Source organism: Petaurus breviceps, unplaced genomic scaffold (assembly GCF_028583685.1).
Source record: "Petaurus breviceps papuanus isolate PSGF00001 unplaced genomic scaffold, PetGlider_PUasm1.0 208, whole genome shotgun sequence".
Taxonomy (NCBI): Eukaryota; Metazoa; Chordata; class Mammalia; order Diprotodontia; family Petauridae; genus Petaurus; species Petaurus breviceps.
The window spans coordinates 23,444,216-23,469,841 of record NW_027185852.1 but is presented as its reverse complement, the minus strand read 5'-3'; the positions used below and the strand labels follow the sequence as shown (position 1 = coordinate 23,469,841).

General features: G+C 49.8%; 3 protein-coding genes across 7 annotated transcripts in view; 2 read left to right on the top strand and 1 right to left on the bottom strand.

Moving 5' to 3' along the window:
* The window catches only part of LOC138165336 (protein zyg-11 homolog A-like), a 29,585-nt gene extending 27,205 nt beyond the window's left edge, over positions 1–2,380 (top strand). For 3 of the 4 annotated variants that reach the window (XM_069093549.1, XM_069093550.1, XM_069093552.1), the window contains one exon: positions 1,292–2,086. In XM_069093549.1, the coding sequence (XP_068949650.1) occupies positions 1,292–1,473 (182 nt within the window). In that variant the 3' untranslated portion in view covers positions 1,474–2,086. Of the gene's footprint in view, positions 1–1,291 lie in introns of all 4 variants that reach the window. The other variant, XM_069093551.1, reaches the window with a different exon arrangement.
* Positions 1–25,626, top strand: part of LOC138165341 (sterol carrier protein 2) — a 464,797-nt gene that overhangs the window by 332,583 nt on the left and 106,588 nt on the right. The window lies entirely within an intron of this gene.
* Positions 7,652–25,626, bottom strand: part of LOC138165337 (enoyl-CoA hydratase domain-containing protein 2, mitochondrial-like) — a 19,005-nt gene continuing 1,030 nt past the window's right edge. The window contains exons 2-10 of one of the 2 annotated variants that reach the window (XM_069093553.1): positions 18,693–18,760; positions 15,575–15,662; positions 14,398–14,484; positions 13,207–13,299; positions 11,434–11,490; positions 11,002–11,189; positions 10,062–10,112; positions 8,608–8,655; positions 7,652–7,836 (exon numbers count right to left, since the gene is read on the bottom strand). In XM_069093553.1, the coding sequence (XP_068949654.1) occupies positions 7,759–7,836; positions 8,608–8,655; positions 10,062–10,112; positions 11,002–11,189; positions 11,434–11,490; positions 13,207–13,299; positions 14,398–14,484; positions 15,575–15,662; positions 18,693–18,760 (758 nt within the window). In that variant the 3' untranslated portion in view covers positions 7,652–7,758. The remainder of the gene's footprint in view (positions 7,837–8,607; positions 8,656–10,061; positions 10,113–11,001; positions 11,190–11,433; positions 11,491–13,206; positions 13,300–14,397; positions 14,485–15,574; positions 15,663–18,692; positions 18,761–25,626) is intronic. The other variant, XM_069093554.1, reaches the window with a different exon arrangement.

Here is a 25,626-nt window from a genome sequence, read left to right as displayed (position 1 = left end):
AGACACTTGACACACTTTCTAGCCGTGTGACCTTGGGCAAGTCACTTAACCCCAGTTGCCCTCCAAAAAGCAAAAAAAAAAAAGTTTTCTATCTTCAGTTCAGCTTAGCAAATAAGAGAACCAGGCCAAAACTAACAGACCCTGTCTACTACATCTTGCATTCTGCGGGGGGTGACTGTCAGGATACAACATTTTTGCCTACTTAACTTTGTGCTTAAAAATTTGAAGAGGAAGAAATTTCTTTTTTTTTGTTGGGGGGGAGGGCAATTGGGGTTAAGTGACTTGCTCAAGGTCACATGGCTAGTTTTTGTGTTAAGTGTCTGTGACTGGATTTGAACTCACGTCCTCCTGACTCCAGGGCTGGTGCTCTATTCACTGTGCCACCAAGCCGCCCCAAGGAAGAAGAAGTTTCTAATAGATGGGGGTGGGGGAATGGCAAGGTGTCTGAGCTCAGGGAGGGCTTTACTGTAGAGAGTCTGTGCAAAGACACAGGCATGGGAGATGGGAGAACGGGGACAAGCAAGTATTGGGAACAAAGTAGCAGGCCAGGCCAGCGGAACGTCTTCTTGCCTGAAGTTATTGATGGTATGCAGGAAGTTTGGAAACGGGAGACACCAGCTTGTGGAGTCACTGGGTGCCAGGCCAAAGAGGTGGTAGTTGGACTGAACCAGCAGGGTGCATGAGCAGAGGGGTATAATGTGGTCAGACCTGCACTGTAGGAATACTAGTTTAGCAGCCCTGTGTGGGGTGAGCTGGATAACTGGAGTTAGAGTAGGTGATGAGGGCTCGACTTCCAATTTCTAAAAGATGAAAGCAAAATGCATTTAAGTGCTTTCTATGTAACGGGCCTGGTACTAGTTGCTGGGGATACATGTTCAAAGAAAGAAGCCATCCTTTCGTGAATAGAGTTTACATTCTGATGGCAGGCTGGACGGGCTAGCATAAATAGAAAGTTCATACAAAGTAGTTCAAATACCAGGGGTTTGGGGGTGTCAGGGAAGGCTTTGTGCAGAAAGACACGCTGAGGTGCAGGTAAGGAGGGGAGGAGCAAAGGAATGGAGGGGGAACCTAGAGAAGGGCCTGAGAGGGTAGAGAGATGGGCTGGGGCCAACGACAAGGGCTGTAGCAGGAATAGAAAAAAACAAAAAAGGACGGTAGGGAGCTGAGTCGATGAGTCTGAGTAAGGAAATAAGCACCAACTACATCCTTGGGCACTGAGCGAGTGAGGCAGCCTGGGAGCCCGCTGCGGGACCTCCTTCCCTGACTGTCCATTCTGTGTTGGCTGTTCTAGCTACCAAGTACTGCCGGATGCTGGTGGAGGAGGGTGGGCTGCAGCTCCTGCAGGATATCCGTGACCACCCCCAGGCCGAGCCCCATGTGCAGCAGATCGCAGCATCCATCCTTGTAGACTTTCACATGCATTTTATGAGCTACAAGAAGTCCCCCGGGCATAAACTGCCTCTTCAGACGTAAGGAAGCTTCCTGAGGAGCTCTCACCCTCTGCCTTCTCACCTGCCTGCCTTCGATTGAATGTCTAAAAGATGCTGCCTTTGAGTTTGCCAGGTGTCCAAATCACGGATTGTCTGGGTTTACAAAGGGGTGGCTTATCGTTGCTCAGGCATAGCCCGGAATCACTGTCACATGATTCCAGGGGCAGAGAATGTGGTTCTGACTCTGTGGCTGTTTGGGGAAAGAGAGCCATGGGCTTTCTCTGCTGAGGAACCCCTGAGCTGGAGCCAAAATAATCTTTTAAATGTTGTTTACTCTTTGCAAGGCCACAATGGCAAGTGCCTGTTAAAGGCTGTGTGTTTTCAAGTTGTGTGGAGACTGAGAATTGTTTCCCAGCTTCGGTTTGTTTGCTTGGTTGTCAGAGGGTGGGGGAGGTCCCAGGTGGCACGGAGTGGTTGGGCAGGGATGCTGGGGGACCGCACATTTTACCTGAAGGGCCTGGCTCCCAGGTCGCTCTGGGACTGGTCCTGGAGTGAAGGACCTTGGGAAAGTCACCGGATAAATGTGTCACTTTAGAACTAGAACTTTTGTCTGGCTTTCATTTTTTAATAAAATGTTTTTTTTTTAAAAAATGAAATGTCTCAGTTTTGAAAAATATGGAAGGGCCACCAAAGTCAGCAGGACTTGTTTTTTTCTTTTTTGAGACTTGGCAGCATTTAATCTTTGTTGCCATTGTCTAGCACTCTGAATGAAGGGCTCAGGTGGGTGTCTGGGTGACTGAGCACTAGACACCAGCATGGGGCCCACCAGATCACCCAATCTCTCTGAGCCTCAGTTTCCTCATCTAGAAAACGAGGACATTCCTTGCAGTGCCTACCTCACAAGGTTGTGAAGAGCATATTGTAAACATTAAAGTGCGATGGAAATGCAAGTGTCCTCATTCTTAATGTCATTGCCCACACCACGCTGGAGCAGGAGGGGTGGCAGAAGTTTTCCATGGTTTTTAGGCCACCAAGCCAGGATTTTTTATCAGACTTGTTAGGAAAGGTGGTGGCTACCCCTCCTAGTTCGGCTGTGAGCCCTCTTGTACTGCTGGACTGAAAGCTGAAAAAGAGGGGCCTTCATCTCACATTTTCTAAGGCTGTGAGTGGCAGAGCTGGACCTCACCTCCATGCCCTTGGACTCACGCCAGATCTGACATTTCCTTCTCATGTTTACTGCCCAGTGACATGACATGGCTTTTAGTGACAGGAGGGCTGAAAGAGCCTCCCTGTTCCCTGTCCCACAGCCCCCAGTCTTCTCCTTGTGTAAACTGAGGTCTAATAGTCTTCATCTTGGTCCTCGGAGGCCCCTTCAGGCTTGATTATTCTGTGAACCATCTGTCTGTCTCCCCACTACCACCTGTCCAGCTTGGAGGTCATCCTGCCCCCTTTCGCCCAGTTATTGGCCAGATGGTTTTGACTCCACCTCTTCCCCTCTGCCTTTGTCCAGTCCCTTTTATGCTCCCAGCCCCTTGGGCCAAGCCCTGGCCTTCTTCTTAGGCTCCTCTCTTCCTCTCTAATATAGGGCCCCTAAATGGAGGTTCCCAGAGCATAGGTCTAAGCAGGTCATTGGGGCTCCATTTCATTCGTCATTTAGTATTTTCCAGGCTGGCCCCAGCCCATCTCTCCACACTGATTTCATATCCCCTTCTCATCCATTCCACACTCCAGCCAAATGTCTCCTGACTCAAAAACTGTTGTCTTGTTCTCTCTCACTTCAGATCACTCACAAGAGAAATGCACATCAAACCAACTCCGAACACCCCCCAAAATAGCAAATACGACAGGAGATGGGGGTAGTCCGTGTTGGAGGGACGTTGCTGATGGTGCTATAAATGTGTGCAAGCAGTTTGGGTTTATACAAATAAAAGTGACTAAACTGTGCGGATCCTTTGACCCAAAGGTTCCATCACTAGGCTTATATCTCAAGGAGGCCATGGATAAGAAAGGCCCCCAAACAGAGCGGTATCTTTTGTGATAGCAAAGAATTGGAAACAGGTAGGTGCCCATTGATTAGGAAACAAACAGCTAAACCAACACGAATGGAACAGGAAGGGGACGTTTATTAAATGCCTACTGTGTGCAAAGTGTTGTGGTTTGCAAAGAGCCTATCTGATCATCACAGCAACCCAGTGAGGGAGAGAAAGTTAATTTCCATTTAGGGAAACAGGCAGGTTTAGAGTGACTTGCTCAGGGTGAGGCTGGATTTGAAGTCACCTGGTTGCCAATTTTACTGAGCTTTAAGAAATGTTGAATGAGATGGAAATGGAGAAGTGTGGACAGATCTACATGAACTGAGGCGGCCAAGTTAGCAGAACCAAAAAGGCTGTCCACAATGATGAGAACTAACATGGAAAGAACAAATGACAATCAAAAGCAGACTTTGGAAAATTATGGCAGAAATGAGCAGACGCCCCTCTCCCACCCCCTCTGTGGAAGGGTGGTGGCTGTACAGGTTTGGTTTTGGAGGTGGTGATTAAGTGACTTGCCCAAGGTTACACAGCTAGTAAGTGTGTGAGGCCAGAGCTTGTATTTTCATGTATTGGTCTGGTATGTTTATTTTTTCCCTTAAAAAATACTATTATATGGGATGGTTCTCTAGGAGGAAAAGAGGGGAGAGAGACTGAGGGCAATCATAGCAATATAAAAATCAAATAATTTTTAAAAAGATATCCAGTATAAATGGGAGGGGACCTCTAAGAGAAAGGACTAGAGGGATCGGGAGGAGAGGGCCTGGGAAAGTGGGGAAGGCCTGCTGAAGGGGAGCCAGGAGGCACAAGGGAGGAGGGAAGCCCAGAGGACATCACAGAATGAGAAGGCCCATGTAACCCCGTCTGGGGACACCAGGTTATGGAGGGCTTTACAAGCCAGTTTCCTATTTGATTCTAAAGACAGTAAGGGGCCCAAGCTTGGAGGTGACTAGGGGGTTTAGGAAGGTTTGGATGGATTGGGGTGGGGAGAGACGTGAGGCAGGCAGACCCCCATCTCCAGCAGTAACTGCAGTAGGCCAGGCTTGAGGTCTTTCCTATGCAGAGAAAGGGGTGTGTATACAAGAGATAAATGTCTGTCATTGGCAACAGATTGGATGTGTTAACAGTGTAAATGCAAGTAAGGCATCAAGGTGACAGATTGGGAGGATGACAGCACCCTCACCAGTAATTCAGTTCTGAAGCAGGAAGCGGGTTTTTTTGGAGGGGAAGAATGAGTTCGGCTTTAGGCAGCTCCGTGTGCAGTGGATATGATGAGGTCAGGGAACTATAAAATGTAGAGGTTAGGGGTGCACAAGACCCCAAAATACCAACATGCCGGGGCCTGCCGAATGAATTCCACTCAAGTCTTCTCAGCCAAAGTAAAGCAAAGTTTATTATAGGTTTGCCATAATGGGTAGACTCTTAGGGAGCTTCGGAATCTGTGACACTTGTGCTAGACAAGTGTGCCAGAATAGTCTGACACAGAGTGAGTCTATGCTAGATAATTCTTGGGCCCATCATGGATTCTAAGTGGGTCTCATATACAGAAACTGTTTGTGGGAGGAATCTCGGGGTGGTCTAGAGAAGGAGTTTGGGGAAGGTCTTCAGGAGAAGTCAAGTGAGGTCAGACTCCAGTAATGAGGGATTAAGGGTGGGAAACAGCTGGAGGCTCCCCGGGGATGACAAAGGAAGGCTAGGATAGTTTAAGGGTAACATTATTTGGGTATAGATACTTTGGGAGGATCGAGGATGGGGAATAGCTGAACAATGGAGGGCTGGCTAGTAAGAGTAAGAGATTTGGGCCTGGCAAGGCCATAATGAAAGGCTTATGGCCTCAGCAGGCAAATGCCTCATCAAATGGGAAGATTCAGAGAGTTCAAGGGAGTTCCCAAAGCCTGTACCTCATCAGATATAGAGCACTGGGCCTGGAGTCAGGAAGGGTCTGAGTTAAAATTTTGGCCTCAGATACTTCCTAGCTGGGTGACCTTGGTCAAGTCACTTAACCTTTATCTGCCTTAGTTTCCTCAGCTGTAAAATAAGGATAATAACAGTACCCACTTCTCAGGGTTGTTTTGAAGTTCTAATGAGATAGTATTTCTAAAGCGTTTAATGTACACACAAAGCACACCTTTTACATATATGTTGGCTATTATTATTTTGGACATGTTGATTTTAGTATTTCCAGTTTCCCAAACTGGGCCATCAGTTTTGAGATATAATAGGCAGTTGGAGAGACTGGAAATCAGAAGAGGTCAGGCTTAGATAAATACATCTTAGAATTGTGTGCATAGAGTGGACAGGGAGAGGTAAGATGAAGGATATAGTTTGGGTGGGAAGGAAAAGATGGCCTAGAGATACCCCCATTCTGGGTATGGCCTAGATGAAGAACCAGCCAAAAGACCGATAAGGAGAGGTGGGGTAGGGAGGAGAGCAGGATTGCAAAAGCTTGAAAGAACATCCAATAAGACAGGGCCAGCCCAGGCTGCAGAGAGGGCCTGGAGGAAGGGGAGGGACAAGAGGACCAGAGATTTGACTCTGCTGCCAGATGCCCCAGGAATGACCCACAAATCTCAGGAATTCAGGCCCTCGTTCCTTTTCACCTGGTCTGTCTCTAGGCCCTTCTGTCCATCCTCTGCTCGGCTGTCAAAGCACATTTCCTAAAGCAGAGGTCCTCCCCACCTCAGTAAATCTCAGTAGCTTCCAGGTGCCACCAGGATCAAACATAAAATCTCGCCTGGCATTTACAGTCCTTTGGTCCCTTCCCATCTTTGCTGTCTTACCCTCATTTCTCCAGAGGCTCTGACTGTCAGTCAGTCGAGTCTATGAGCATGTGTGACGTGCTTACTATATGTCAGGCACTGTGCTAAGCCCTGGAGATTCAAAGAAAGGCAAAAAGCCTGGTCCCTGCCCTCCAGCAGCTCCAGACTCTCTTGGGGAAGGAGAACAAGATGCAAACACCTCGGTACAAACAAGCTTTGGACCAGATCAACTGGGGATGATCTCAGAGGACAGGCACAGAATCTGAGGACTGAGAAGGGCTTTAGCTGGGAAGGGAAGGAAGCCAGAACTTGGAGACAAGGAGGCAGAGAGCTCTAGACATGGGGGACGGCGAAGGCACAGGCAGAAGCCAGGCACTGTCTTTGAGGAACAGCAGGATCCCAGCCTGTTGGAAGGCACCGGGGGGCAGAGTGGGAAACCACAGGAATGGCACGAAGATCATGGTGATGGCTGAGGGAGGAGGATGGTCTGGGGAGAGAAAAGGCAAGCAGGCCCCCCAGCAGTACGACAGTGGTCCCAGTGGGGGCGATGTCAATAATCCCTGTGGCATCTGCCTCACAGGTATTCATGGGGCCCCAGTGAGACCTGGGAGAGCAGGAAGGGACGCCTGATGCTGCCTCTGCCATTCCCTTGCTCACCCCCTTGGGGCTTCAAGAATCAGGGTTGTATTAGTTGGTCTCCGAGGACCCCCTGGACTCCAGGCACCATCCACAAGGTGGGCACTGCCCATGAGGTCACTCTCCTAAGGCCCAGTTTTCTTACTTTCTGGCGCAGCCAGACTTGGTCCCCAGGGGTGTCAGGCAACCATGCCTGCTAAGGGATAGGAGTGGAAGCACCATGAAGACCATCTTCCTGCCAGGCCATATCCATGGTCAAGAGCATGGGGGTGGCTTTTGTAGGTCATGGCCAGGAAAGCTGAGAAAGCTGCCCCCAGTACAGGAGCTTTGCCTCAGTCCCCAGGCTTGTATGTGTCTGTCTGTAAGGAGAAGGCAGCTAGGTTGTGGGTCACAGGGTCTGAATCCTACTTCAGACACTTGCTGGCTGTGTGACTCTGGGAAGGCCCTTAATCTCTCTGTGCCTCAGTGTCTTCATCTGTAAAGTGGGGATAACAACAGCATCTCCCAGGAGTGTTGTGAGAAGCATAAGCTCCTATTTTAAAAGTGCCACATAAATGCCAGTTATTATCATTAGCTCAGTTGTTAGACTGAATCCCCTGCTTCATGGAGAGAGGGAACGAGACCATCTCTCCTGCCTCGTGAGGCCTTTCCACACCCGTAAGACATGCAGACTGAGGAGTGTGGTGCATGAGGGATCCTGATGGATGTGCCCTGTGTGTCTGCCATGGGAGAAGGCCAAGGGGCCCCACAGCCAGAGCAGTAAGGTGACGATGCAGAGGGAACATAACCACAGCAGTTATTGGCCAAGGGAAGGGACTTTATGGAAGAATAAAGGATGTGCTCCTAAGAGCTGGCTTTCCTAAGTGCTCCTGCCTTCGGGGGCCGAGGCTGCAAACAACAGAGTCACTCGCCAACAAAGCGGGGTGGCCGCTTCTCCCGGAAGGCCGCCATACCCTCCAGCCTGTCCCTCGTTGGGATGTTCTGCAAAAAATAATGCAAGATCATAATTCTTCCCACCAGCCCCTGGCGGGAAGAGAGTATGTGGTTGGATCCCTGCAGCCATGTCTATGGGATTGTGGGGAAAGACATCCTCTGGTCAATGACCCCTTAACCCCAAGGGATTAAACAGATGGACATAAAGACACAAGACACACACCCTCTGTCTCCTCATGGCCTTTCAGCCACCCAGGGATATCAGTTTCATGGGCAATAAGAAGTCTTAGCTGTGAAGACCAAACTAGCATCTCTTACCCCAGGCCCTTTTGAGGTCTCACCGGGGTCCTGACATAGTGAGCCCTTAATACATCTTGTTGATGGATTGACGAGCCCAGTGCCAACTCATTCAGTCCTCCTCAAAGTCCTGGGCTGATGGGAGAGATGCCCTTTGCTTCTCATCTCTTCAAATCACAACTCATAGAGTCCCTGACTTTGAGTAAGGAAGGGCCTCACTGGCTGCCTACTTCGAGTGAGAGCCGAAAAGGAACCCCCACAGTAAGGCAGCTGCCAGGGGATCCATCTGGGAGCTCCCTCCTTCCCTGGGCAGCCCACTGCATGGGAGGATGGCGAGTCTAAAGCTGCATGCAATTATCCCCATGCCCTAGACTTCATGTGAATAAGGCAAGTCCTCCATGGAAGGAGGAGGAGATCAAGGCCCAGGGAAGGGAGGTGGCTGTTATGTAGTGAGGGAAAGAGGAAGATGGGGCCCCAGGTGTCCCAGCCCCAGACTCAGCCAGTCACGTGGTCACAGCCTACCTGGGCATAACACATGCCTTCAATGGCCATTCCAGATGTGATGTCCACCTGTGGGGAGGGAAGAGGGAGGACCAGGATCCAGATGACGCTCTTAGAGGTTGGTGGGGGAGGGGGGACAGAGGCATCTCTAGCTCAGCCAGGCTGAACTTTCTGTCTGGACTCCTTTAGAACATGGAGTGTCACAGAGAGACTTCAGAGATCTCTGGGTCATGGGTCTTTGACCTGAGGTCCAATGAGCTTTTAAAAAAAATATATAGCTAACGATTTCAATAGCAGTGGTTTCCTTTGTAATCCTATGTATTTTATTTGATGCTTTTAAAAACACAATTGAGAAGGGGTCCTTAGGTTTCACTAGACTGACTGCCAAGGGATCCCGGGGCCCAGAAAAGGTGAAAAAACCCTGCTGTGTTCCAACACCCTAATTTGCTGAGGATAAAGGGGGCAGAGCCATCTTTGAGTCTGTATCAGAGGGAGGGACTTTTAAGCCCAGCTCTGATCCCTGTGGCCTTGTTCAGGAGGGTTAGTGTTAGGCTGGGCTCAGGACTAGAGCCTGACAACTCTCTACTCCTTGAAGTTTCAGAGGGTCTCTGGGTGCCCTTCTAGGCCCTCAAGGAGGGCTAGGTTGGCTTTGAGGGCAGCCCACATGCTACCAGTTCAGTGCCTGGGCTGGGATCTCATCTTTTAGGTAAGGGAAACAGCCCTAGGCTGTGGGCACACAAGGCAGGACCTGGCACAGATGTGGGCCTGGAGGCCAGCTAATGCTCCTACAGGTACACCATGGATCCTGTGTCAATACCCAAGCTTCAGACCAGTAACAGGCTCTTGGTTGAATCCCGGAGGAGCCTTGGCACAGCCTCTGCTTCCAGACTGAGACATCTGAGTTATTCCTCAACCTTCTTCAGTCCCAGGGTTCAAGTACCCACAATCTTTCCAGTGTCATGGACCCCAGCCTCCTCCTCCTCACCAAAGGGCTACTGGGCAACCCATTTTCTCCAACCCTAGCCCATCCCTGCTTATTCTGGGGGCTTTCATGCAGTACCAGCCTTATAAACCTTCCCCCATTCCCCAAGATGCAGACCAAGGGCAGCTGGGAGCAGAGGATGGCAGCCCTCTAGTTCTGGAGCTCTTAACTTGGGAGACCATGAACTGGTTTGATTTTTTAATTTGGATGACTGCTTCAATAAAATGTTTCCTTTGCAGTCCTAAGAATTTTATGCATTTACAAACATTATTCTGAGAAGGAGTCATAGCATCGATCTAGTTCAACCTCAGAGAAAATCTGAGGCCCAGGAAACTGACTTGCCCAAGGCCACACAGGTCGTAAGGGAGCTAGTACCTGAACCTGGGTCCTCTGATGGCAGAGCCAGGGCTTTTTCACTCCTATCCATCTCAGAAGCCTGTGCTGGCAGCCCCTGGGTCCCACCTTAATCATTGCCACTGTCCCTGCTTCTCACCTCCATTCCTTTGTCAATGGCCACTTTTCCCATTCTCACTGCGAAGGGTGCCTATATGGGAAAAGAGACAGGTTTGAGTCATTAGGTAGGCTGGATCGGGATAAGCCAGGCCAGCTCCCTGACCCAGAAAGCTATGATCTACTCAAACTCAGGAACATTTCTGCCAGTCCTTCTCTCAGGTACCAATGTAGAACGTCAAAGCTGGAAAGGACCTGAGAGAGCTAACACCTTCATTTTACAGATGAGCAAACAGACCAAAAGAAATTAATTCAACAGACACCTACTATGTGCTAGTCACAAAGACAACATGAAAAAGTTCCTGCCTTCAAAGAGCTTATGCTCTCCTAAGCCGGATGAAGAGGAAGAGCAGCCGGGGGCTTGGGGGAAGTTGCTCCTCCCTCCCCCTCTCCCGTAACCCAAACCCCACAGAGGGCAGCTGTCATCACTGGGCAATCTTCCCTCTGCCCAGATCCCTCTGGGGTGTGCTGGCTGTGAGGCTCTTCTCCCCCAGTCATCTTGCCCATGCCCCCTCCCAGCTAGATGCTGACTTCCCCCCATCCCCACACCACTTGGACCCTCAGGCTCTCTCCCCACTTCCCAGTGGCTCTTGGCCAGGTTCTAGTCCCTCTAATCTGGTACAGCAGACATGACTGCTTAGATACTACTTGGATAAGTTGGGAGTCACCAATTACAAGCCTTCCAGCAAATGAAGGACTATGAGGTTTTACTGTCTGCACCGCACTTTCTAGGCCCTTTGGACTCTGAATGGCTCTCTTCCTTCTCACTCCTGACTGAGTGCCCAGAATGCTTGATGCTGGAAGAAAATTGTTGACCAGAGTTAATCCTTTTCATGGTGCCCACGGCCAAAGGGAAAAGACAGGAACCCCAGCATGCTTGTGTATGGGGAAAGTGGTAGGTGCCCGACCCCCAGCTCCATCACCTGTGGCACTATCTCCCTGGCGAGCTCCAGGGCCCTGTGGTAGGCAGCGGTGCCCTCCTGATTCTGGGGCACTGCATGGTTCACCAGTCCAATCCCCTTCGCTTCTTCCCCATTGATCCGGCGCCCAGTAAAGATGAGCTCCTTAGCCAGGCTCACGCCCACACACCGAGGCAAGCGCTGGGTCCCCCCTGAAAGAAGATAGGAATGTGGACCCAGGCAGGGAGGCAGAGGGCCTTCATGGGTATTGACCACAGTCAGGGGGCAAGGCCTAAAGTCAGTTGGAAGGGTGATGGGGATAATGACAGGCTTCCCACACTTCCACTGACAGAAGCAGGTGCCAAACACCTACACAAAGACTGCCCGATTCAGGGTGGGGGAATGGCCAAAACAGAGGGAGGATGTGGAGTCAGGGAGGCTTGGGGCCGCAAGTACCTGCCCCTGGAAGCAGTCCTCGGCTGGTTTCTATCAGTCCCATGATGGCAGAAGAAGCTATTTAAACAGGAGACATTGTGAAAGTCCTGTCCCATCCTCCCGGCCTCCTCCCCCTTTATTCAACAAAGACCCAGGCTCCCCTGTATCCTGTGGGACAGTGGAGGCAGGTTGCAGAATATGGCTACCCCCCCACGCCAGACACCGACTCATCTCTCCTTCCTTCCGTCTGGCATTCATCCTCTTTTCCAGCCATCCCACTCCCCCACTCCCAAGGCCAATCTTCCCCAAACCCAACATCTGTCAACACAAACACCAAACTTTTCAGTCCGGTATTCAAGGGCCTCTGCAATGATAATAATACACTTTTCTGCAATGCTTTTCAGTTTATGGAGTGCTTGTCTTGGGGACCCTGTCATGCAGAGTATGCAGGAAGGGTTATCTCCATTTTACAGATTAGGAAACTGAGACCTGTTCAGGGTCACCCAACTAAAAAGAAGAGACGCAATCTAAATCCAGGCCTCCCGACTCCACGGACAATGCTTGAACTGACACTATGAAATGAACTATTTGGAGTTCAAACCCAGACTTAGTTACTTCCTCTTAGTGTATGCCCACTTGCCCAGGCCTCAGTTTCTCCATCTATAAAATGAAGAGTTTGGATGAGCTAGCCTCTGATGGCCCTTCCTGCTCTCAACCTAGGACTCTATGACCGTATTCTTTCGTAAGAACCCTTGAAGAACCGGGGCTCTTCATCTCTTTGGTGTCCTGGGCCTGGGGGAGAGTCATTCTGAGGAGACTGAGGGTCCCTTCTCAGAATAACGTTTTTAAACACATAAAAGATGTGGGATGACATAGGAAGCCAATTGTATTGAACTATGAGTATCAAAATGTCTTTTTTGGGCTTCTTTTTTTGAGGGGGGAAGGCCGGGCAATTGGGCATAAGTGACTTGCCCAAGGTCACAGGGCTGGTAAGTGTTAAGTGTCTTGAGGCCGGATTTGAACTCAGGTCCTCCTGACTCCAGGACCGGTGCTCTATTCACTGTGCCACCTAGCCGCCCCTATTCATTTGTTTATTCATTAATTTATTCACCCATTCATCCATCCATCCATTCCTTGCAATACCTCTCCGAAGCCTGACCTCTTTCACCCCCCCCCACTAGCACCAAGGACAGCACCTTACACATAGGAGGAAGTGTTTAATAACTATTTCTTCATGACTCCATGATCTCTACCATGACTTCTCTCTCTGCTCTGGCCCGGCTGATATCCTTCTCAGACTCTGCTTATTCCAACCTCAGCCCCTTTCTTCAGGCTGTTCCCTCCCCCACCTGCTTTCCTCTCACCCCCACTTGTAGTCTGGTGTCATTGTGCAAAGAACCTGGTCAAATCTCAGCTCTTGCATTCAATGGGTATATGACCCTACCCAAGTGACCTTTGATGTCTGGTTCTCAGTTAACTCATCTATACAATGGGGAGGAAGAGAACATGGTCTGGAGCCAAACCCTGTCTTTGATACTTACTACCTGCAAGCCCCTTGTATCCCTGGGTCTGAGTTTCCCCTTTGGTAAAATGAGGTGGGTCTAGCTGGCCTCTGAAGGCCCTTTCAACTGTAGATCTAGGGCTCCTGGAACCCCCTCTCCCAGAAAACCTGCCCTGAGTGTTCCAGCCCACACAAAGCTCTCCTTTCTCCCAAGCTTGTTACTCAGGGTACACAAGATTCTAGCTTTCTGGGAATATCTCCCCCACCCACCCTGTTCTGTGCTGACAACATACCTGCCACACGGAGATCACAGGCCAAGGCCAGCTCAAGGCCTCCACCCAGAGCAAATCCATCGATGGCTGCAATGGTGGGCGCAGGGAATGTGGCTGTGGGGACAAGGAGAGCATGCAAGGATGCAGCCCAGAACCCACAACCTAGGCAAGGAGGCAGAAGGACTCAGCCCAAGGATTCCAGGACTGAGTGCAGCACAGCTGGCCTCAGGATGGCACTTGGGAATGCTGCTAAGCCTCCCTGAGCCTCAGTTTCCCTGACTCTAAAACAGGTAGATTCAGCTGAGTAGAAACGAGATCAATTAGTGGTCTAAGGAAACATTTTTCCTTGTTATCCAGTAAATACCCTGAGAGCTACCTTCCCCTATTCCCATTCCCAGCTACCCACACATCCCCAACTCATTTTAAATATAATTTTATATCCCAAAGGCGTGAAGTTTTATTTGTTTTTACTTCACCTTCATTTCGGAAAATGTCCCTCCCCTCCTCTATTCAGATAGCCATCCCTTGTAGCAAAGAATAAAACCAAGTCACTCCACCTTGATCAGCCTCAGTTTCCTCATCTGTGAAATGGGGCTAATAATAGCACTTATCTCCCAGAGTCGTGAGGGTAACAAGAGATAGCAATGGTGAAGGGATTTGCAAATCCTGAAGCACCACAAAATTCTAGCTGTAATCATTATCAGAATTATTCTATCAGCTGAGCCCAAGGAGAGATGCAGATAGAGGAGGCTGCTCCCTCCCTGACTCTGTAGGAGGTGAGAGAGCAAAGCCTGCCAATGGGCTGCCCTCTCAAGAGCTCTCTACATCTGGAGAATCAGTGACAGCCTTGGCCACTGAGGCCACAAAGAGTGGGCCATGGCACCCGAGGGTCAAGTGAGGGGCCTGGCAACGATTAGCCCCGAGATGATGGGGGAGGAGGATGGACTCGAGAGTTGTCTTCAGTTCTCAGTGGCCCCAGGACAGTGTGGGAAGGGGCAGTGAGCTATCCCAGAGTGGAGAGGCTGCCTCAGGAAGCAGCAGAGGCCGGGAGGCTACTTGGCATGTGATCTCAGGGATGCTCCTGGGTGTGGGTTGGCCCAGAGACCCTGGAGGCCCCTTCTGACTCTCCGCTTGTGTGAGGAGCAGATGGGATGGTGGGCCAGGCTGGGCCTCCGGGCCCTGCTCCTGCCCCCCTCCCCCTGGGGCTCTTACCAATCTGGCTCATCAGATTCCGAGCCCTGTGCACAAAGGCTGCCACCTGGGCCTCGCTCATCTGCTCCCTTTCTTTCAGATCAGCACCTGGGAGGGGCCAGGAGCACAAAGAGGGGGAGTGGGTGTCAGGATGGGCCTCTGGGCACCTAGAGGGGTGGGAGCCTGGCAGGGGAGCACCCCGGGGTTTGGTAGCACTTGGACCACACCAGGATCAGGGAAGTGGCAAAGGGGCCTATTGGTCTGCGCTGGAGGAGGGGCCTCCGTGAGGGCCAGGAATTCTAAGACTGTGGGAATCCTTGATGCCCAGTTCTCTGGCCCCCCATCTGCTTCCCCCTCCTACAGGAGTCAGTGAGGCACAGTGGAAAGGACAGCCGATTTGGTGTTGGAGGACCTGAGTTCAAATTCCACCTCCTCTTCTTACTACTGTGTGATCTCCCTGTAAAATGAGGGGGCCTGAATGAGCTAGCCTCTGAGGTCCCTCTCAGCTCCTATGACCCTGGGGCTCCTTAATGCAACCACTGCATCCAGCAAACACTGGGCAGGAAAGCCAGAGAGCAGATGCCATTCCTAGTCCCTTTCATCATGCTCCAGAACAGGGAGGCAGCAAGTCCCAGCTGGCCCCTGCTGGAGTCTTGACGCTCAGTGTAGCCTCTGAAACCAGCCCTGGCATTCAGGCTCACAGCCATGCCAGCCTCTGTGCTCCTTGCAAGCAGCCTGGGGGTGTGTGAACAGAACAGGAGGGTAGGGTGCCTTGACCCAGACAACAATGAACAGAGGGAGCTCCTGGAGGCTCAAGGGCTCTGCCTGGGGGTGGTGGTGATGAAACTGATGGTGATCTCTCAAGTAGGGTGAAAGTCAGCTCTCACAGGTCAGGAGGGGCCCCAAACTGCCTGGAGAGACACCCCGCACTACTGCACCTGAGGGATACATGCAGTATCTTCCTAAGAGAACAAAAGGGCCCAAGGGCAGGGATGTCCTTGTTTCACCAGTGCTCAGCACACAGTAGGTGCTTAATAAATGTTTGCTGCATTGGATTGGATTGAATCTCACTGCCTTCTGCTCTGGTGAGAATCTTGGGGAGAGTGTCACATTTGGTGCCAGGCCCCTCAATCAGGAAGGATGCAGAGAGAACAGGCAGCCCAGAGGCCAAGGGCATGGGGACCCGGATACCACTCACCAGCACAGAATACCCCCTTTACACAACTCTTAAACACGACCACTCGGATGCTCCTGTCGAGGCGAAGTTCATCCAGGGCATCTGACAACTGAAAGAGAGAAAGAATCCGAGTAACTAGCAGGTGCAAAGGACCCCAGGAGCCCCTGTTGGGTTCAGGGAAAGGAAGAGCCAAGGATAGCTAGGAGGGAGGGGGAGAGGGAAGAATGAGTCTGAAAAACTTCTCCTTTGCACTGTCGCTTGTTTGCACAGTATACAGTAATCTGGTTTGCACAGTTATGTTTGGATTGTTTCTTCCACTTAACCGTAAGGGCCTAGAGGTCAGGGACTGTTTTTGCCTTCTTTTGTAACAGCCCAGAGCTTAGCACAGAGCCTGGCCCCTAGTAAGTGATTCATACATAAATGCCCATTGACTAGAACTCTGATGGTCACTGGGGCTGGGGTTCAGAGCCAGGGAGATGATGCTGTCTTCTCCCCCAATCAGCTTCATCTGGAATATTCTATTCACCCTCAATTCCACAAGTATCTATTAATCCCTTGCTTTTTGCCTGGCATGTGCTGGTACGAAGTTCACAGAGACAAACAGGCAAAGTAATCTTTTCCATGGATGGATTTACATTCTATGGAAGGTAAAAAAGAGAGTGGAAAAAATGGGACAAAGTAATCTGAGGAGGTGCCCTAGTGACTGGGGAGAGGGCAGAGAATGAGAGCGGGAAGGGCCTCAGACACTGAACCCCTTCCTTTTACAGAATGAGGAATCTCAGGTCCAGGGAGATGAATGATCTGGCCCATGTCAGGAGGAATCAGGGAAGGCCTCTTGAAGGAGGTGGCTCTGGGAAAGTCCCAGGAGGGAGGGGTGAGGAAGGAGAGTTCCAGGCATGTCAGACAGCCTAAGGAAGACACTTCTGATGGGCTGGCGTATTGACTGTGCAGTGAGGGGCTTGTTGAGGGGAAGGCAGCTGGGACGGTACAAGAACCTGCCCCCATGTCTCTGCCCCAAGTCCAGCAGGGTCTGCGATAATGGACTGTCTGTGTCTGGTCTGCACCAGGTCCTTTCTGGCTTGGTGGAGGCTGGCAGAGCTTTTCTGAACTGGGAGAAGTCAGTGTCACCTTCAGCACACAGGGAGGGTCTGAGAGCAGAATGCCAGAGAACACACTATTGTGGTTGGAGGGGCCAGCCCGGGAGGTTTTGTCCTTCCTCACACAAGAGGTGTTCCAGACAAACTGGCCTCTTGGCTGCTTCCAGAACTTGGCGTTCCTTCTACTTTTGTTGGAGTGGTGTCCCCTCCCCTCTTCCCCATGACTGGACCATAGTCCCTCCTCTTTTCAAGGATCGGTCAGTGCCCGCGACAAGAGACCCTCCCTGATATCCCTGTGGGTACTGTTTTCCCTTCTTAAATTCTCTTGCCCACATCTATGTACTTGTTTATCTTCCTAATAGAATGTAAGCCCCTTGAGGGCAGGGACTTACTCATTTCATCTTTGTTTCCCCAGGGCCTGGGACAGTCCTTTGCATACAGTAGGGGCTTAATAATTGCTTGCCAAACTGAATCACATTGAATACATTAGGAGCTCTCCAAAACCTTTCCAATCACAAAATCCCAGAACTTCAGAGCTGGCAGGGACCTCTAGAGGTGGTGTACTAGAGTGTACTAGTACTTGGTACTTGTAGTACCAAGTACACTCTAGACCTGGCTGAAGATTCCCTAGGCAAGATCTCCAAGTGGTTATACAGGCCCTGCCTGAAGACCTCCAGAAAGGGGGAACCCACCATCTTCCACGAAGGAGCAGCCATTCCCCTTTGGGATAGTGTGAGAAACGTGCTCACTCTAAACAAAAAACACTGTTGTGAAGTCAGGAAAGGTCTCATTACATTTATTTGACATTTATTCTACATAGTGAATGGCTACCTCCGGAACAGAGAAGACGCTTGCTTGGACAAAGCTAGCCTTTTTATGCTATTCCCAATTCGAATACCCACCTTGCTCTACATGGGCTGGCTAGATATAACCTCCTGAACCTCCCACTTCATTTTCCCTCAAACAGTTCCTGTACCAGCGTCTGACCTTTTACCTGATCAGAAGCCTGGTTCTGCCCTCCCATTAGAACCTCTGACTAACATTCTGCTATCACTCAAAGCTGGGAGAGGTTTTTAATCCTGTGGAAACAGAATTCCTTCTTTTGTTTCCCTTCCTTGGATGTCTTTGAGCAGAGATTGGGTGACCACTTTTCAGATCTGTTATAATGATGGGGTACAGGTTCTAGCAATCCCCTTGAACTCTGAATCTTCCCATTTGATGAGGCATTTGCCTGAGGCCATAGGCCTTTCATTGTGGCTCTGCCCAAATCTTTAGCCCTCCTTTTTCCAGCAACTTCCCACCCTTAATCACTCATTTACTGACCTCATTAACTCCTCCTGAAGACCCTCCCCAAACTCCTCCTCTAGACCACCCCTAGATTCCTCCCACAACCTTTCTGTATATAAGACCCCATCTTGCCTCCATGTGAGTGAAAGCACCATAGAATTTTCTAGCACAGACTTGCTCTGTGTCCAAAACAAGCCTTACAGATACTGAGGCTCCTTAAGAGTCTACCCAATATGGCGAACTTTTAATAAACTTTGCTTTTCTTTGTCTGAGAGAAGACTTGAGGCAAATTCATTTGGCAGGACCGGGTGTGTTGGTATTTTGGGGTCTCGAGCACACCTAACCCTATACCTCATCATTTTATGATGACCCTCTTCAATAATGGGGATTCCTTTTAGGTATGAGCTGGACTAGATGGATGCTCTCTCTAATTCTGGGATTCTAGAATTTTTAGAAAGCTTTTCCCAACCTTAAGCTTCAATCTGCTTTTTCCTAACTTTCACCCTTTGTGCCCAGTTTTGCCCTTGGGGGCCAAGCCTCCAAAGACTAATAATCCCTTTTCCAACTGACAGCCTTTCAAGTCCTCTCCGGAGCCAAAGGGATGCTTGGCCAAAGATGGAGACAGGGAACCCTTCTGGGTTCTATATGTCCTTTGGTTCTCCCCCTCTGACACCAGCCTATGGAGTTCATTTCTTGCCCTTTTGTGAAGCAAGGTCATACCTCCTAATGGATGTTATAGGGCCAGGTTCACTCACCTCACTGATGAAGACTTTGCCCAGAGCATTTCGGGCCTGAGGTCTATTCATCAAGATCTCAACGATACCTAGAGAGAAGACAGCAACTATCAAGTATTTTGTAAACAGTAAAAACTTCATACAGAATCTTCTTTTAAAGTCTTATTTCAGTATTTGAATATTTGTGTTTGCTGAAGATTACTGTTTATTTAGATTTTGTTTAGTCTAAACCTGTAATTTCACAGGTATAGATTAAGGATCAGGCACAACTATTCTTTAATTTGATTTTCTTGACTGGAGTACCAAAGAGTTTAAGTGATTTGCCCAGGGACATATAGCTAATACAGGAAGAGGATCATAGTTTGTGGATGAACATCCAGCAAAGGAGAGAAAGAAACTCTGAGAGTGAGGAGTTGGTAGCCACCCTTAAGCCCTACCTCCCCAGGGATCTTGTCTGTACAAGGAAAGAGTGCATTTTTGGTTTGAGGGGAGTGTTTTGTACCAAACATTCTTCCTTTCCTAAAAGCTTATGGAACCCAACTGGCTGATCAGTAACAGAGCGGACACCAGTGGGGGCTCAAGGTCAGCAGTGTTAGAAACCCCACACCTTTAGAACCCTGAAGGGAGCAAATAGTGAGCTCACCCATGAAGACTCAAACTAGCAACATGAGTTAGCTACTGTCTAGGTTCATGTGGTAGGGAACTGCTACCAAATGTTTACTTACCACAATTCAGAAATGGAGACAAAACCCCAGGTTTTATTATTATGCTTAAGCATAGGTTTAGGCCTAAGAGAAAATCTGAACAATCATTAGGCTCTAACAAGGTTTCTTAGAGGAAAACCAAAGTCAGAGACAAAATTCATTTCCATATATTGTAATCCTGACCGTTCCTCTTAGGCCATTAAAGTTAAAGAGAAACTCAAGCCATAATCCTGTGCTTCCTTCAATGTTATAAAAGCTGAAACAATTTCATTAAACAGAGCAATAATCTCACAGGTCCCCTATGGAAGAAAGTTTGTTCAGACAATGGGTAAACTAAACCAGGTTACAGATGAAAGGATTAGAGCATTCCCAATTAGGTTGATGGAGGAGGAGGATTTACATCTCCCAAGGAGTCAGGAACAGTTAAGATTCTCTCTTAAGTTTTCTTATCAAAGGAATACTGAAGATTCTTAAGTCAATTTTTACATCCCACAGGATGTAAAGGTTTGGTCTGGTGAGGTTAATGTTAGTCAAAAGTTGCAAGAGGAATAAAAGAAAATCGAACAGTCCCATAACACCAAGGCAGAGTACAGTGGGACCACCACCTTGTTGTAGTCATGTCCAATTCTCTGTAATCCCTTTTGGAGTTTTCTTGGCAAAGGTACTGGAGTGGTTTTCCAGATCATTTTACAGTCGAAGAAACTGAGGCAAAGAGGGTGAAGTGACTTGCCTAGGATCACACAGCTATTAAGTTTCTGAGGCCTGATTTGAACACAGGTCTTCCTGACTCTTTACCCACTGTACCACCTGGCTGCCCCAGGACCATCAGGTCACATATTCCTCGGAATACAACCTGAAATCACCTTACCTTTCTTGCTGCTGCATCTGACTCATAGTTGAACTTGCAGTCCACTAAGACCACCAGTTCATTTCCAGACAAACTGGTATTGAGTTATACCTTCCCTATCTTGTACTTATGGTCTGTTTTTTGCACCCAAGTATAATACTTTGCATCTTTCTCTACTGTAAATGCTATTAAAATATTAATTTCAGTACAGTCTTCTTCATAAGATCTCCAGAGTTCCCTCTGCCTCTTAGCTTGGGGCATTTTCTCTGTCAGTCTCTTGCCCCTCCCTTCCCCACGCCATGCTCTCCTTCCCCTGTGCCTCTTGACTTTCCCCATTTACTTAAGTCCCAACTAAAACCTCACTTTCCATAGGAAGTCACTGCCAACCCCTCTTACAGCTGGCTTACACTCCTAACTGTTTGCTATTTATTCAATATAGCTCATTGGGATTCTCCCCCATGAGACTGTAAGCACCTTGAGGGCAGCTGTCTTCTGCCTCTTTTGTTCTCCCCAGCCCTCAGCACAGTGCCTGATACACAGTAGGTGCTTAATAAAGGTTTATGGACTTCTTATAGACTGACAGCGTCCAGTCCAGAGCTGGGTAAAAGTTCTCAATGCCCCCACCCCCTCTCCCATTCAAAGTCAACAAGATAAAAGTCCTGGTCTCCAGAAGCCCAGAGGCTCAATCTCCATAGTTTGGCCCAACCCCACCCATCAAGCCTCAACTTCTCCTTATAAGGCACCCTCCTCTCCAGCCCAGCTAACTTCCCTTACTGTCCAACCTCTCTGGACCACCCCTCAGGCCCTCCTGGAAAAGGGTCACTAGACCCTGGGCAACCACAATGATATCTGCTTAATCAATCAATCAACATCCATTAAGTGCCTCCTGGGTACAATTAAAAGAATTCCAGGATCATCAGATTTAAAGCTGGAAGAAGTTTGGGGGTGGGGGGTTGGGAAGGTGTAGTGATGTGGATATTGTAATCAGGAGTCTTGGGTTCAAATCCCAGTGCTGACATCTATTAGCTGTGTGACTGTCTTGTCAGCCTGATGAGGTATAGGCTCTGGGAGCCCCCTTGACCTCTTCTAGAGTCTGACCCCTTGAATGGAACCCAGAGAGGCAGGGACAGCTCTATGCCCCTTGCCAGCAGGAAGCACTTTCAGAAGCTGAGACCTTTGCCCTTTACCCCCAAAGGAATTTGGGTCCCATTTGTTTGAGGGAGGAATGATGAGGTATGGGCTCTGGGAGCCCCCTTGACCTCTCCTTGAGTCCTTGAGGTACAGGCTCTGGGAACCTCCCTTGGACTCTTTGAGGGCTGGCCTGGTCCTGGTGGGGGCCTCGTCAGTCTCAGGAGGGGCCTATAGGGGCCTGAAGGGGTTACCTCTTTCAGCCTTACGCCTAGAATCCTATAGTTTCCTTCCTAATCAATTTTTGCTGGATTGAACTGGAAGGTCTCAGAAGAGTGGGAAACCTGCGGCCTCGAGGCCACATGTGGCCTTCTATGTCCTTGGGTGCAGCCCTTTGACTGAGTCCAAGTTTTACAGAACAAATTCTTTTATTAAGGCAACTTGTTCTGTGGAGTTTGGATTCAGTCAAAGGACTGAACTTGAGGACCTAGAGGGCCACATGTAGCCTCCTGAGGCCCTTTCCTTGGACCCCAGCATCTAGGCCAGCACCCTGTCAGACCTCATCTGCAGCACTGTGCTCAATTCTGGGCAACACATGTAAGGAAGAAGAGGGTAAGCTCCCTGAGGGCAAAGACTGGTGGATTTTCTTCTTTATAACACCCCCCCCACCCGACCCCCCAGTTTAACCATGAGAGAAGCAGAGCTAATAAGCACTTAATTGGAATGAACTGAGTAACTTGGAGGCCCTGCCAAGGAGAGCACCCAGCCCCATGAGTGAAGAAGAGTGTTGGCCACAGGGAGAACACGAGGTGGGGAGGGGGGCTTCATCCAGGGTGGCTTCTAACTCAGCTAGCTACAAGGCTTCCTGACTCCAGACCTGGTGCTCTGTCTGTAGAGGTTGCCAAAGAATGATGAGGTATAGGGTGGCACCCTCAGGGGCCTCCTCTCTGTGCCCTTCCATTGCTGAGCTACTGAGACAGAGAAGGCTAGCAGGCCACGTCTTGTTCCTCATTCTCCCAGGGGCTCAACTCAAAGCTGTAGCTGTATTAGGCAATACCAGAAAGGAGCTCAGGGAAGCCTGAGTTCTCTGAAAATGTAGGGTGGCAATAGCCCAGAGGCTGGATTAGTGGACCTCAGCCCAGCCCAGCCTCTGCTCACCAGTCAAAGTGATCTGCCTAAAGCCCAGCTCTGACCATGTCACCTCCTAGTCCAGAGTGGGGAACCTGCTGCCTCAAGGCCACATACGGCCCTCTAGGTCCTCAAGTGTGGTTCTCACCATGCGTGGCTTCAAGGTCGAAGGTTTACCACCCCTGCCCGAGTTTATAAACTCCAAGGGCTCCTTATCATCTCCAGGATCAGAGAGAAAAACCGGTATTCCTAACCCCTCACTTGCCCCTCCCCTCCTTACACCTCCCTCTCCCATCTAGTGACAGCACTCTCCTCACTAAAGGCAGACCCTCTCCCAGGTCTGGACACTTTTCCCAGCAGGCCCCTATACCCGGAATTCTCTTTCCCCAGCCCAGCTGCCTGGCTCCCTGGCTCCTTTGGAGCCCTGGTTAAGAGCTTACATCCTGCAAAGTCTTCCCCCCTCCTGGGTCCTGGAGCCTTCCCTCTGGATGATGCCCAAGTGTGTCTCCCCCATTAGACTGGGAGCTCCTCGAGAAAAGGGGCTGTTTGTGCCTCCCTTTATGTCCTCAGAGCTCAGCACGGGAACCAGCACCTAGCAGGGGCTTAAGAAGTGTGGACTGGTTGATAGGACCTTGTCTAAGTGCTGAACCTGGAATCGGAAGACCTGCCTCCCAACCTCCCCTTAGACACAGACTAGCTGGGTGACCCGGGGCAAGTCTCTTAACCTCTCAGCCTCAGTTTCCCCATCTGTAAAATGGGGATAATAATGATGACTGCACTTACCTCACACAGCTGTTGTGCGGCTCAGATGAGATCATATATTTAAAGGTGTTTTGCAAATCTTTTGTTGTTTAGCTGTTTCCAACTTTCCATGACCCCATTTGGGGTTTTCTTGGCAAAGACACTGCAGTGGGTTTGCCATTTCCTTCTCCAGCTCACTTTACAGATGGGGAAACTGAGGCACACGGGGTGAAATGACTTACCCAGGGTCACCCAGCTAGGAAGTGTCTGAGGCCGGATTTGAACTCAGGAAGATGAGTCTTCCTGACTCCAGGCCTGGGTCTTTGTGTACTAGGCACCCCAACTCAGGGCTTACAGACTCTTAAGCCCAGTTCTCTGCCTCTCTTCATGGCCAGCCAGAATCAGTCTCTCCCTAGCACGGTTCAGAAGAACACAAGATGCCTGGTAAACTTTAAAGAGGCAGGTGGTAATGCAGAGGAGAGTGTTCTGGGCTTAAGGATGAGGAAGACCTGAGTTTGAATCTGGATCTCAGATGCTTACGTGACCCTGGGCAAGTCAGTTAACCTCTCTGTGCCTCGGTTTCCCCATCTGTAAGATGGGGAGTATAATACCTCCTACCTCACAGGGTTATCGTAAGGATCAAATGAGTTCACATATGTAAAGCATCTTGAAGTAATCCATAAACACACACATTATTATTGATTAAAGAGTTAAACAGCTCAGGACCAGACACAAGCCTTCTTGATGCCAAGTGTCACCCACCTGCCATCTCCCTGCAAGGTCTTTTTCTTTTTTCTTTTTTTTTTTTTTTTTACAGAAGGCTGGGAATTAGAAAGGTAACCTGCAGCAGAGTCCAGAAGAAACTATTCCCAAAAAGAAGAGGGATGGGAGAGGATGAGATGGAAACAATGCACATGAGTTTGGACAGACTTCAGGCAAGAATGGAGGTTAGAAAGGCCTGGCGTGTCACAAAGCAGTGTCTCAAAGGGCGGGACACGGCTGAATGGCGGAACAACATCCCCCCTACATTCTTTCTCACCTCTGGCTCTGTTCTGGACTTTTTGGACTCTGCAATCATGCCTTCTCTACTGCTGGCTCAGCCTGGCCTTTTCCATCAGCACCTGGCTCATAACAGATCACCAGAGAATCTCTCTCCCCCTCCTACAAGGCTTTGCCTCCCCACCTCCCCAACATCAGTGAGGCCCCCTTGAAGCCTCCAAAGAGTGGTGGTAGCTGGTCTTCATTCCCCTCCTGAGGACCTTCTGGACTTCCAACTCAAGCTTACCTTAATTACCCCCACCCTTTTCAACTCCCTTTCCAGCTAGGCCTTTCCAATTCAGTCATTCATTCACTCCTGAGCTCACTGGGTACCTGGCATTGTGATGAGGGGGTGGGGAATTAGGGTTAGGGTTAGGTTTGGGAAGACTGGGTCCCTACCCTCAGGCCTCTCCCAGGCTCAGAGGAAGATAAGACACTCACATAATAAATAAACCCAAAGGGAAGGAAAACAACAGCTGACTTTTATACAGGGTTCCACCAACTCAGCTTCCCTTTCTTTCCACCCTGAGGCAGGCATGCTGGCATTCTAATTTTATTGCAGTATTTGGAGTAATTCAGTTCCCTTTATACAGGAGGCTCAGAGAGGAATCCAGGTTCTCTCACAATCTCTCAGAACTCTTTCCTCCCATAGCCTAACCCTTGGCCTCTGGGAGGCAGGGCATGGTGCCAGGAAATGGGGGAGACACAAAATCTGACACACACTGCCAGTGTGGTCAGCCTCCAGATAAGCTGCTTTGGGAGGTGGGGATTGCCCTACCCCTAAAATAAGAGTTTTGGGGGCTCAGTCCCCAAAGGCAAGGTGAAGCCTAATGCAGCTGCTCCGGTCAATCAGTTAAAAGGAGCACCCATGGCAAGCAGGGTTGGGAGGCCGGGCCTCTGAAGCCCTGGCACACCCCAGCTTTCCCTGACCCTCCAGCCCTCTGGAAGGGCTACCCCTGCCTTTCTCAGTCCATCACTCCTCCCCCAGAGCCGGGCAAACTTATGACTCAGAGATTCTTCAAGCCTGGGGTTCTAGTCCTGCCCAAAGTGGGGGCTTGGGACTGAGATGCCAGGGGTGCCCAGGCCAGCTGGAATGGCACTGAGGGAGGAGATTTGGGTCCAGAGAGGACACCATCTTGGGCAGTACTTAGAATCAGGAGGTAGGAGCTGGAGGAGACACATCAGGCCAGAGAGGGCGGAGAAGGGCCTTAGGATACAAAGTATCTGAGCTGGGAAGGTTAAAACAAGGAATGTAAGAACTGGAAAGGGTCCTTAAGACAGAGAATGTCAGAGCTGGAAGGGATCTGGAAACGTGAGACGTCAGACCTGGGAAGGGGCTTTGCACAGGTCCTTAGGAGGGGACAACGAG